This window comes from Atta cephalotes (genome assembly GCF_000143395.1).
Source record: "Atta cephalotes unplaced genomic scaffold scaffold00014, whole genome shotgun sequence".
Lineage (NCBI taxonomy): Eukaryota > Metazoa > Arthropoda > Insecta > Hymenoptera > Formicidae > Atta > Atta cephalotes.
Window position 1 is genome coordinate 4,716,953 of NW_012130078.1, and position 14,222 is coordinate 4,731,174.

The 14,222-nt window shown below is 30.1% G+C and overlaps 1 protein-coding gene across 1 annotated transcript; it reads left to right on the forward strand.

Annotated features, from left to right (window-relative positions):
* The first annotated feature begins 249 nt into the window (after positions 1-249).
* On the forward strand, positions 250-5,643 carry LOC105617806 (pantothenate kinase 4). Its single transcript, XM_012199359.1, has 13 exons — positions 250-364; positions 1,019-1,301; positions 1,453-1,636; positions 1,725-1,817; positions 2,085-2,232; positions 2,430-2,620; positions 3,569-3,843; positions 3,908-4,060; positions 4,165-4,252; positions 4,331-4,535; positions 4,701-4,858; positions 5,023-5,192; positions 5,301-5,643. Exons 1-13 carry the CDS (start codon positions 250-252, stop codon positions 5,641-5,643), a joined length of 2,406 nt encoding a protein of 801 aa, XP_012054749.1.
* The last annotated feature ends 8,579 nt before the right edge of the window (positions 5,644-14,222 follow it).

Below are 14,222 nucleotides of genomic sequence, written 5' to 3' on the forward strand. Positions count from 1 at the left end.
GAGAGAGAGAGAGAAAAGAAAAATACGAAAAGGGGATCTTTCTCTTTCGACAAATATTTATGTTGGTGATGTATATCGAAAACGACTTATCTGACTGATAATATCGTGATCATATCGTGATTATATCGTGATCGTGATGTAAACACGTTCGCCAACTTACCAGTCGCGTTAAATGCCCCGTAGAGTAGAAGTGTCGCGAAGTCACACAATCGAGAGAAACCGGATTATTCATAGACGGTAAACGTGGGGATGGCAGCGGAGAACGACAGCGACGAACGGTCGCATCCACGGTGTATTAAATTACCACCCGCTGTCGAGGTGTTCGCCAATTTGAAGAATGCGCAAACCTTCGCCATAGACATCGGTACGTCGTCGACCGGATATCTTTCCTGAGACTGGAATTACTAATTACTTATTAGTCTCTCACGCGATTCCTGATCCCTCGAGAGGTTAACATGACCGTTACATGAAATCAAGTAATCGTCATTGAGTTGACACTCGAGTTGACCTATCACAGTAATGTAATACCGTTAGCAGCAAATTGCATACTAAATTATGTAGTTACTCTTCCATTTGTGCATACAATTATCATTTAACATGAATAAAAAAAAGCATAAATTTACAAATATATTATATATAGTAATGTTTTCCGCATAAGGACTTTTTTTCAAAAGATTTTCTTCTTATGAAAATAACAATAATAAAAGAAGAAATAGAATAAAATTTATATTGGATTTTATATCACATCTTAAAAATTATATTTTACATATTACATTACTTTTGATGATTCTATTATATCCAAATAACTTTATATAAATAATTTATTTTATTCCAAATAATTTTATTTTGATTGTCAAATTTAAAAAAATAATTGAATTGTGAATTTATAATAATGTTCCTTTATTAATTTAATGAATTCTATTATTAAGTATATTCTTAAGTTATTACCATTTTGTTATGTTATTTTGTTTTACATTCTATCCAAATTTAGGTTACATTATTGCATATATTATTTCAGGATTGTCGTTAACTAAAATTGCCTATTACTCAACAGTAAGTTATCGCAAAGCACTTTATGAGGATGCAGAAGGTTTAGGGAACAGTGGAGAACTAGCATACAAAGTATTCGAGGGTAATAGACTGCATTTTGTTAAGTTTGAGACAAGATATATTGAGAACTGCTTAAACTTTGTCAAAAAGAATTTAGTGGATGTTGAACGATTTCATGGGAAAAGTATTAAAGTTACTGGAGGCGGAGCATTCAAATATACTCCATTGCTGCAAGATAAATTAGGATTATTGTGAGTATATTTTTGTATTTTGACTTTCTCTTCGCTAATCAAATTTTCAGTGTTGAGTATCCTACAATATGAAATATTCAAATTCATATTTTTGGTGAAACATGAAACTTTTGAGATATGATGTTTACTGATTAATAAGATAAAATTGCAGAGTTGACAAGAAAGATGAGATAGACTGTTTGATAAAGGGTTGTAATTTCTTACTTAAAAATATACCATGTGAAGCATTTGAATATCACCGACATGCGAATCCAGAGTATAAGTTTCAAAAAGCTGGACCTAACATATTTCCATATTTGTTGGTTAATGTTGGCAGTGGCGTCAGTATTCTTAAAGTAAGCAATAGATACTTAATAAACTTATTTAGTAAATTATTTCTGAATAAATTTACTTATTTGAAGACATTTTTTTTTATTTTTATAGGTAGAATCAGATGAAGTATTTGAAAGAGTCGGAGGTACAGCCACGGGAGGAGGTACATTTTGGGGATTGGGGTCATTACTTACAAAAAGAAAGGTACAGAATTTACATAATTTCTTAGATTATACCTTAATAATCTCTTAAATTGATTTCTTTTTACTATCACTATACTAAGTGCATGTTATCAATATTTTTATATTTGGATGGATTAGATATTTTTATAAATCTTTACAAATATCTAGAAATAAAATCATAAGAAATTAATTGTATGAGAAGATTCTGCTCCATCGTAGTACTGTTGAGTCGTGTGAATTGTATATGTAAATATGTATTAAAACAATGACTTTAAAAACACCCTACTAGGACTTTGATGAATTGCTGCAACTTGCAGAACGAGGAGATCACCGTAATGTAGATATGTTAGTGAAAGATATTTATGGGGGCGATTATTCCTCCCAAGGTTTATCTGGAGAGCTTATTGCATCATCTTTTGGCAAAGCAGTGGCTTGTGGTAAGCAAGATATATAAATAAGTCAAAAAAGTTACAAAAATTTCTAATACATGTTAATTTTTAGAAGCATGAATTGTATTCTTTCGTGTACAATTGAAACGTGTTAAAATGTCATAAGCAAATATCTAAAAGATCAGATATCTATGAAATTTGCGTAATAGCAGTTTTAGGTATTAATTATATTAATAACATTCTAGGACAGCCAAAATTTTCTGAAGCTGATCTTGCAAGAAGCTTACTATTTACCATCAGCAATGATATTGGACACATAGCTAGTTTGTATGCAACTGTTTACAACATGAACAGGGTTTACTTTGGTGGTTATTTCCTTCGTAACCATCCACTATCAATGCATACCATCTCATATTCTATCAAATATTGGTCTCGTGTTAGTTATTATATTAATTTTTTCTTGATCTTTTACAATGTTTTATTGATGGATCTAACTTATATATCTTGAATCAAATAATTTAAATAATTAATTACAATACCCTCCATAAGTTTGAGAACACCCTATATTTTACAGATTTGTAAATAATTATTTAATTGAAAAAAAGACGAAATAAAAATATACACATGTTATGTGCAATATACATATGTTATCTATAACATAATAAAACATTATCTATAATGTATGTACTTTTATTTCGTCTTTTTTCAATTAAAGATTTAATAACATACTATTAAAATATGGAATTTTAATTAAAATGCGATTCTCTTCTAAAATGCAATTCGTACGAAATCTGATTTGTCGGTGTCATTTTATGGAGTAAAATCTTAAAATTTTTACGGACTGAAATCAACTTATGACAAAAATAATTTACCACTTTTATAGAAACCATTAAACTACAATTAAATAAAACTACAATTAAACTACAATTAAATAACCTATGTACAATATATATTAGGTGTAGTAAAAAGAAATCCATTATTTTTCCATTCAATTTCATGACAAAAATAATGGATTTCTTTTTACTACACCTAATATAACGAACATGTATGACATTGAAAAACAAGTGACAATATACACATAAACAATAGACCAAAATGCGAAATTCAATCTTGAGCGTTTCGATGTTGTGAAATGATTGTTTAACATATTTTCACAAACTTATAGGTGTTCTAGAGAAATATTTATTGTCATTTAGACGTCTTACGAAGTATTTAAACTAAACACATGTATAGATCGCTATCATGTAATGGCTTTCCTATAAAAAAACGTAGGATGTTCCCAACTTATGGAGAATACTGTATATGCATCAAAGTGCAAAATGTCTGTCACATAAATTGTGCATTTCTGTAAAATTTATATTACTGTTACATATCTATTATTTAGGATAGGGTAACGCCTCTCTTTCTTCGCCATGAAGGTTATCTTGGTGCAATTGGAGCATATTTATACAGCACCGAACAGAAAGATAAATGCAGCTGGTTAGAAAATTATGCCGGGTCATCGAGTTTTAAAGATTCCATATCAACCGATCTCGGAATTAAAGTCGATCAATTAGAAATCGATCAAGCGGAATATGCTGTTACATTCTGCCCACTACTGAAAGATCCCGCATCTTATATTCCTGACACTACAGACCTTGCTCAGGATAAAGAAGCAAGGTGAGATTTTTATTTAATTTCAACAATTACGATTATGTACAAACTAAAATGTTTCTGTTTATAGAGATTATTGGCTGCAATGTTTTGAAGAATCTGTGGATAAATTTGTGTCGAGAGCAATTCATAGTCAACCACTTAGCCCAACGGCAAAAGACAGAGGATCGAAATTAAAGGAGAAATACATAAACAGATTACATTATCTTCATGCACAACCATTGTAAGTTTTCCATCGCTATGACAAATATAAAAATTAATCGCATGCAGTAAAAAAGCCAATTTATTTATTTATCGAGTTATTAATTAAGTAATACAAACTTACAGTGCATATGGGGCACTTACAGTTAGAATATTATTGGACACCATCGAGCATTGCATGAAAGAATTTGATTTTCCAGATCCGTATCTACATGTAAGTATCTCTAGTTTGTTTCTTTAGTATTTTTAAAATGAACTTTAACAAAATGAAATTTATATGCTTTGTTTGCAGCAAAAAAGAAAGGAGAACGAAGAAGCATTAAGACACCTACATGAACGTATAACTGTTATAGACAAGTTAGAAGGTGTAGAAAAGATAAAGGCTTTGATTCTTGGCGTTCTCAGTGGTAATATATTTGATTGGGGTGCAAAAGATGTTGCAAAGTTATTGGAAACCAATGATTTTGGCTTTGAAGAAGCTCAAGCGAAAATTCCAGGTTTCAATTCAGTAATCATTGTTACTAAATAAAAAAATTAATATTGTAACATTTAGTATTACAAGAATTATGTTCTAATAAATTCTTTTCTATTCTTGATATGTTTTAAAATAATATTTTATCATATGAAGACTATCATAATCCTTAAAATTTAAAATAAAATAGGCAGACCATGGCTAGAGGATAATTTAGATGATTGGATACACAGATTACAGAATGGACCAGCTCATAAATGTGCAGCCATCTTTGTCGATAATAGTGGTGTAGATATAATTCTTGGAATTCTGCCATTTGCACGAGATTTGTTGCAACGAGGAACTAAAGTTAGTTTTACTAATATTATCCATATTTGAATTATACTTTTCAAACTATTTTTAAAAAACGAATTTATTATGTATATATTATATTTATATATTTTTTAATACGAATTTATTATATAATTTAAAAAATTTATTTAATCGCATTAAAATTGTTTTTATGCTTTCAGGTAATATTGTGTGCTAATTCTATGCCTGCTTTGAATGATGTAACGTATCCTGAATTAGTCGTCACATTACGAGACGCCGCGAAAATTTGTAATGTTATTAGACAAGCGTTGGAAGACAATACTCTCATTGCTATGGAAACTGCACAAGGAGGTCCTTGTTTGGATCTCAGGTAGTCATGTTATGTAGAATATTTCATAACTACAATAATTACAAGTTTGACTTTAATTAATGATATTTCAATAACATTGATTAACTAATATTATTTCAATTTTAACAGTCGTCTGAATTTGGATTTATGTCTTGCAATGGTCGAGCATAATGTGGATCTTGTAATCATCGAGGGAATGGGTAGAACTTTACACACGAATTTTCATGCTAAAATGAAGTGCGAATGTCTAAAATTGGCGGTCATAAAGAATCGATGGCTGGCACTTCGTTTAGGTGGCGATATGTATGCTGTGATATGCAAATATGAACAACCATCATCGAAAATCAAGATTTATGATATTGAAATAAAACCGGAAGCGATAAAAGACGGTTGCTTGTGTACAGGAGAGACAACAGAACTTCGTAAATGCGACAATTCTAGTGATAGGAATACAAGTAAAGTATCAGTGTAAAACAAGCAATATGATTATTTCTGTATAAACCAAACACAGATATAATCACGGAATAAAAAGGAGACCAAATTCGAGGCTCATTTTTTTCGAGACCGGCCGCTTGAATTTGCTCTCGTTCTTTTTGCTCAGTGAATATATTAAATTTACAACCATTTGCCTTCCGAAAAAGAGAAAACTTAAAGACAGAGTTACGCGCAAATACGCTTAAATTTTAGAAATGTGATTGATCTGCACTAGTGTTAAGAAATAAACATACAGATGAAAGAAAGATCATGTGATTCATCAGATAATCATATTTATGCAATTATTGAAATAATTTTATTGATAATTTATCAATAAAATTTATTTCATTGATAATCTATCAATAAAATTTACTTTTAAGTTTTTTAGTACAATGATTATGTATGATTGTTTTAGTTACATAACTTATTATATTATTAATATTGTCGATCTTTTCACACGTCTCAAAAAAAGTAATGTTAGTATTACCATCTGCCTTCCAAATTCTAGATCTAATTAAAAATATTTTTGTCTACCAGTTATTATATTTTAATCTACATTTTAATTGCGCAACATTTAAATTTCCTATGAATCCCATTAACTATGAACAAGCAAAAACATCACTTTCTTTTATTATTGAGATATGCATGTTAAAATTAGAAAAATCCTCGAAAATGACAACGTTTGTAAAACGTAAATTGTAAAACGTTTTATTTGTATTCGACATTTGACAATTATCTCATTTATAATTTATCAATTAATACGATCAATCTCGTTTATAATTACAATTGACAAAAAAAATTAGTTATTGACTTCATGTTTTACAGAAATGCTAGGACTATCAATGTATATAAACAAGTATGTCTGAACTCTTTATATTATTGTAAATGATTAAAATCGTTATATAAATAATTGATTAAAGACAATAAAACCGTTTTATATATAATTTGCAATTACCATAATTATTAGAAAAATAACATTTATTTGTAAGCAAAAATCTCTGCAATATATATGTAAAATATTGCGAAGTATATTTTCTGTGATACTACGATATACAAAGATAGTATAATATTATTATTATTGCAAATAACAAACTGGCGTTTTTTTATGCTATTATAATCCAGATATTTAATTATAATGCAAAAAGTTTGCATTCAAATTTGTTTCCCAAATAGAGAATCCAAAAATAAAAGCATTGTTTTATGAATGCATGTGTAAATTTAAACAGGGTCAAATAGTAAAATAGTGTAAAACAAAAAGTGGAGAAATAGATAAAAGATAAGGATTTGTGGAATTTGTTCTAATCAAAGTAAAATCAGGTTCTATTAAGTCCGATATATCTATCCGTCAAATTGGGAACAGTAATGTGATCTTAAAAAAGATAGATGCGTTAAGTGAGCTCAATAAATCGAAACTTATCTGAAAAATCTCAAAAATAATCCTTTGATGCGAAATTTATAATTCTACTCAATTCTGTATATATGTAATAAAATGTATATTTTAAAATATTAACTATTGTAATCAATCAATGTAGATACATGCGACATTTGATTTCTTTTTGGACATTGTGTAAGCGAATAATTCAAAATTTGTATGGCATATATAGAGTATCCATTATTAAACGAAATATATTTCTTCTTTTAATATGTGTTAGCACTTGAGAAGATTCATCATTCATATCTGCGAAATTAATATCTTCCGCGTTGTATCTATTATTTTCATGAATGCGTGCAGATTTTAAGAACTGATGTTCTGCCTTTTTTTTTGTTATAACAAGAAATAAACGCGAAAAGATTTTTATTTTTATCAAAGTTCTCTCTTTAATATTGTAATTTTGTCCTTAATTTCCTGTAAAGGTATGGTCTTTTTCAACTAAACAACTGGTGCAAGCAGATAAGATTCAATATTTTAAAAAATGTTTAATATTCATGAAGTAATAATTATTCATAAATTAAAATTGATATATTATGTTTTTTCCTCATCCTTGATGTTTCTTATAATATTTCATAAATTTCTCTCAAAATGTATATAAAAAAATTCTATAAAATAGAATAGAATTTTATTCACTTCAGCAGATATTCAAAAAATAGTTATATCATTTTTAGCGGAAGATTTGCAGAAGTATAATTGATATTGCTATGCCAGTACAAATTGGGAGGTAATTTTTTTATATTATTTTTTTTAAATTACAATATATATTTCTAATAAAATTATTTATAATAAAATAAAAATAATACAATTTAATAACAAAATTTAGACGGACATACGATGCAAAATTTAACTCGATATTCTCTCTATACATATTTTTCAAAAAGTAATTAAATACAATAAGAAACAGATAAATAAATTTAATAACAAGTACTTATATACAAATAATGATATAAATTAATAGAAAAAATTTGTAAAATAGTATAAATTTTAGGACTTTTTAAGCAGTTGCCAAAAATATGAGAAGCTTCTATGTATATAATTTTATTGCTTGTCAAGTAATCGAATCGATATAAAAAAATAGAAAAGAAATAGAAGAAAAACCGTTATACGACTCTGCTAAATATAATTTATGAATAAAATAAGAAAAGGAATTCATCGTACAGCCATTTGATAACTATCACTTTGAAAATAAAGTTGAAGAAAAGGAGATAGACTTCATTCATGACAAAATATAAAGAGAAACGAGAAAAAAAGAAAGAGTCGCGGGAGAAAGAAAAGCTAGTGAATGTTGGGTTAGGGCAAAAACGAAGGAAAGAGGGTTCTATGCATGCTAGACACGCTCCACGTCCATTCCTTTTAGCCACGTCCTACGCAATGTCCAAGTCGGAGCTTTATTAAATTCCCGTTGTGTGATATTGTCCAGTCGGGAAACCAGACCGGTGCGCGCAAGCTGACACAGCCAATTATCTCCCAATTTGTGCTGGTGTGATAATCGATACTCCTTCAGATATCGCTTCCAATCTGTATGTACTCTACGTTGTTAATTCTACATAGTATCTCATCGAGTTACTGACACAGCCAGCTAAAAATAGAGTCTAACTCTTCAACCGATGATTCTAATAACATTATTTAATAATTTTTTTTTCACAATGCATTAAGCAATGCATTGTAAATTAAATTTTTTATTTTTTATTGCTTTTTAACTTCTGTTTTGATTTTATACCGGGGATGTAGAAAAATGCGAATTATATTCAAAAATATCTTTTTTTTTCGATAAATTCAGGACCACATATAACTTTTTCATAGTTCAATACCGATAAGATGAAAATTAAATAAAAGTTGAATTAATTTGAAAGAGATATAAATTTGCATGTAAATTAATTAAAATGAAGTTTTTATTTGAAAAATATATAGATTATGTAAAATAATTATTGATGTAAAAAATTTGCCTTGTGAATTTTAAACTGATATAAACTGATATTTTAGATGTAAATTAATTAAATTGTAATTTTTAAAAGGATGGATTAGATTGTTTATGTAAATTTATTTGTCTTACACGCGCTTTCACACCAGAAACACGAAAGAATTAAGCGCCGTCGTTATTATGCGACATCGTGTTCCGCGAGAGAAGAAAATACGGGCACTCGTGTATCTTACATGAAATAAATACCTAAGATTGGACGTTGCATCGAGTCCCATGAATTTTTCATCTCCAATATACAAGGCTATTCGCACGAGACGGCCAACGTGTTCTATCTTCTCATACAAGCCTCGCTGAACGTCTCCTATGTTATATTAGACGACGCCGATAGAGCTTTGACAAAATGAACATGTAAAGAAAATTATATCGATGTTGCATTTATCGATTTATATGTTGATAATAAAATTTTCATATTTCTCTATATGTGATAACATTAATAAGTGTGGCTGACAAAGCTTAAAAAATAAATTAGATTTATAATTTGAAATATCATAATTTGAAATATGCACTAATCGAGTGTGAATATAAGCGCAGAAAGGATTTTACAAAATTGAAACAATTTCGCAAAAATTGAGGACTACCAATTTCAGTTAGATACAACTGCAAAGCTAGCGGCTTTCATTGAGAGTAAGCTTTCCAATAACATTTTTGCGCAAAAGAATGGCTCCGCTAGCGGATTGCAAGCGCGATTGGTTAGAATAAAATTTTTCATTTTTTTCTAACTGGATGCTTTAAATCTTTTGAATACGCGTGTAAACGCGTATTTTCAGAAAATTACCAAACGTTTATTTAATTAAAATATCGAAATAGTGCTATGTGATCGACGTGACATAAATTGTATGTTCAATATCAATATGTAGAATTGCTAAATATTCTGATTTTCAGAGGATTGTAAATAGGATTTTGACGATTGAATTCAACTTTGATGCCGTATTTACGGCCATCCAATAATTAATATCAAATATTGCATTTAAACATGAATAAATTAATTAATGTCAAAGTAAAAATTTTCGATTCTAATAAATATTGGATCGTACAAATAACCAGATTATAACAAGGTAATAAATAGCTGAAATAATAAATAATCGAGTGTGATAAACAACACGCGTTATTATCTATATTAATGGGAGTAAAATCGGCAATCGGCAATACCACAGAAATCACAAATATGAAAATATCAATTAAATTGTATATAAAGAGAGAAATTCTTCGTTTGTCGATAATGCGCAAATAGCTCCACCATTATTTCGAATTATAGAATTGTTTAATTCTCGTACATTGGTTTAAAGAAGAGAAATTCACATAATTTACACAAATAGTTCTTATATGAAACGACGCGTAGTTAAAACTTTGCGCGCAATAAAGCAATTTTTTCCGGTAAATTGTATACACTATAAAAATTCAATTTGTGTTAAAAACAATGCTTTTTATTTTTGTAAGACAATTAGTTTTATATCTAGTTTTAATGAGGAACATATTCACGCAGAAAAAATTCCATACCAACATAACGCGCGCCCTTAGGTTTATTTTTTGTGACTATACTTATTGTACTTAAGAAATGAAATGAAATAGGTATATCACAAATAATGAGTGAAGAGAGTCATATTCAATCAAGACAAATCTTGCGGCACTTAAAAAAATATCTATGTCAATTTAACATCATTCCAATCAGCACATAATATTTACAAAATATTTTTAAAATATTTATTAAATTTTTTTACATAAATATTTAAAAAACGTTTTAAAAACATTGTCTGTTGGGATGTGACATTTATATTATTCTCACCTGTTGATGTTAATACTAACAGTAATACTAACAGTAACATGATGTGAATTTAATATTTTGAGGATTTTGAGTGCATGACGGTATTGATACAAACTAAAAATATATTATAAAGCCATATTAGTATTAATATTAGTATTAATATTAGTATTAATATTAGTATTAATATTAACATCAGCATGATGAAAATTATAAACACCGCATGGTGTTAAATCCACCAATTTTTCAGGGTGTAACAATATTTTGTATAAATTTTTATAATTTCTAGTTCAAGCAAACTGCGCATCAATTATTTGCTAGTCTTGAAATACAGTCCTATAAACCTGGAGTCTGTAATATCACAAATTTAACTGACAAGCAATTTAATATTATTGCAGAGCAATAATATTAAATTGTATTATAGAATTGTTCGGAATGGATTCCAATCGGAATTATTCAATCATTCCTTACAGATTTCTATTTTATTTTCTAGGAAAAACGAAATAATTCCAATCGGATCCATTCCGAACAGTTCCATAATGTGACCAGTGCAGTGATAAAGAATAGGTCTTTACTTTCGGATGGGATTATTTTACTTTTGTCACTGAATATTTCGAGTGAGAGCAGACCGAAAGTATTGCAGTGACATTATGTTCAATACATATATCTCTCTCTCGATGAGAAAGAGAGAGAGGAGGGGAGAGGGGAAGGGATCGCCTTTTAATGTATTTTGATAGAACACCGCAATTCGACCAGATCAATATTTCAAACCGGGATGCAGCCTCCTGTTACAATACAATCTGATACGGATTACGCGAGGATTTTATTCATTTATTTATATTACGCGGCTGCGGGAGATCGAGCCCGTACACGCGTGTATTTCATTATCCGTCAAAGTGCATTTCATAAAAAACACCCTTGTCATTTCATTTCATTTCGACTTTCGTTCGCGCGTATCTCGCGAGATTACAGAGGATTCTAATCACAAAATGTTGATTGTCGTATAACCGGAGGTATTATTCTCCACCCATATCTGAGTTCTATTTTTTTTTTATAATTTATATATATATATGTATATATTACGAGAAGTAGATAGATGTGTTGTGTCACGCGAAATAAAATAATTGCTCACTTTTTCAACAAGCTATATCTCGGGGTCAGATTTTGAGGTAGAATTTTATTTATAATTTTACACGCACTGTATTCTGTTACACGTGCACGCATCGCAATGCATATTTTATATGACGTGCGTTTACTTCCGTTTCTTCAAATATTTTTCTGTAAAAATTTTTAATGGAATCCTGATTTCTGATACGAATTGTAGATCGTCTAGAGTGAGGGCTTACGAGATTTTGTAAACAATCCCAGTGGGCTGCAAATCCACGTAAATAAATGAAATATGCATATATTCCGTGCGAATTCGTATTCCGCGTCATTCAAAGTGTCGAATCATGTTTTAATTAACGAAATTAAATAATATCATTGTGTGCAAATTGAATACGACTCCCATGGATCGCGCCATTAAAACATTTGATAGTATCGCGATAATACCAAATGCATTTTACGTCCATAATAAAATAAAATATTACAATGATGGTAGATATAAAATGATTCACTAATCGCGATAATGTGATGTACTTTACTGTTACACTAATACTTTTAATTTCTAATACCACCATTTCATTGTAAATTTTTTGTATTGTCAACGAAACTCGATCGCGCTTTACAAACTCGCGACACTCTCTTTCAAATGCGAAACACAAAACGCAATGCACATGTAATTGTTTTATATTATATTATTGTAACACGGTATTATTAACTCATCGGCCGTGTTATTGAACGAGAGATGGTTATCGAAAAATTATTATGACGTTATTGAGTATTCTTGCGTTTTGCATTTGCCCTCTGGGGCAAATGATTAAAGCATTGATTGCAGAACGCTCGATAATGTTCCGGTAAACGGTCTAATACACGGAGGTTGTGTTTTATGCATGTTTAAAGACGAAGGAAAGCCTCGGTTTTCTATCGGTTGATTAATGCGATTTGTAGCGGCCGCACGTGATGATAACGGCAGGATACATCCTCGAAGCGAAGCGGAAGAGCACGAGAAAGAAGAAGAAAGCGAAAGAGAGGAAGAATGTGAAAGAGAGGAAAAAGGGCACCGGACACCCGATTAATTATTTCAATTTTCCATAGCGATGCACCCAATGAAAAAGAACGGAGAGCATATATCCTAGCATATCCAGCGGCGACTATAAACGGCCGCTTTTATTTCGCCGACCGATCTGCTTTCCATTTTTTTTCCTTTCTTCTTTTTTCTCCTTTTTCCACCACTGCCACCACAGTGTGGATCCCTATCTAATGGTCCTTTCTGGACTGGCGGAAACCTGCTGCAACGTTTCGCGCGAGGATCTATTTATCAAGGACCTGGACGACCGCGCGGCCAGCGCGAGATAAATAATTCCGCTTCGCCCGTTGGTATCGCCGCGGACCATTTCCGCAGCTTTCCCTCTGCACTTATTTCCCATCCCACTCGTGGAAGGAAAAGCGCGCTTGCTAAGGACATTGTTTAATCGAAGTATGCTAATGAACACGTTTCCAGGACGCGAGACCGCACCCGTGTTAAGAGCACGGCGGTGTCTGTTGTTGAAAATCACGCGTCGTAATGGATATCTTCCTCCGGATCTCTGGTGGAATGATCCTTTTTGCACTTGCCTCATTTTCATCCAGGCTAAAAACTTTCTAAGTAATGAACGAAAGTTTTACCTTTTTGAAGTTTGCTCTTTAAATGTTTCGATAATTTTTTTATGTGTGTAACTATTAAAAAGAAATTTAATAGTCACACATAAAAATTTAATGTTTCTTTTTTTTTAAGAACAAGATTTATCTTTGACACAGTGCGACTTTTTGAATAATGAAAATTATGAGGTGCAATTTTGAAACGATAATTCGAGCTAAACAGAAACATTTAATTTCATTTGTGATATTAAGAAGACAAGAATTAATGTATACAAGAATTAACGTATAAAGACGCAAGTATGAATCACAAGGTTATTAGATAAAGGGCGCGTTATTAGGGCACGTTTATTGCGCCCTAATAATGCAACTTGTTTTTATAATCTTTATAAAAGAACCGTCAGAACTATTTCTCATTGATTTTAATGGACTTTATATTAAGTGTAGTAAAAAGAAATCCATTATTTTTCCATTCAATTTCATGTAAAAATAATGGATTTCTTTTTACTACACCTAATATATGTAAGATATTAAAAAATATTAGACTCATATATATTTTTTTACTTATCTTAAGATTTAGGAATCAAAATGATTCCTTGTAAGTATTTTCATTTTCAACGAAACAATGAAATGTATATAAAAAAATGTTTTATACAAAAGTTTTTATAG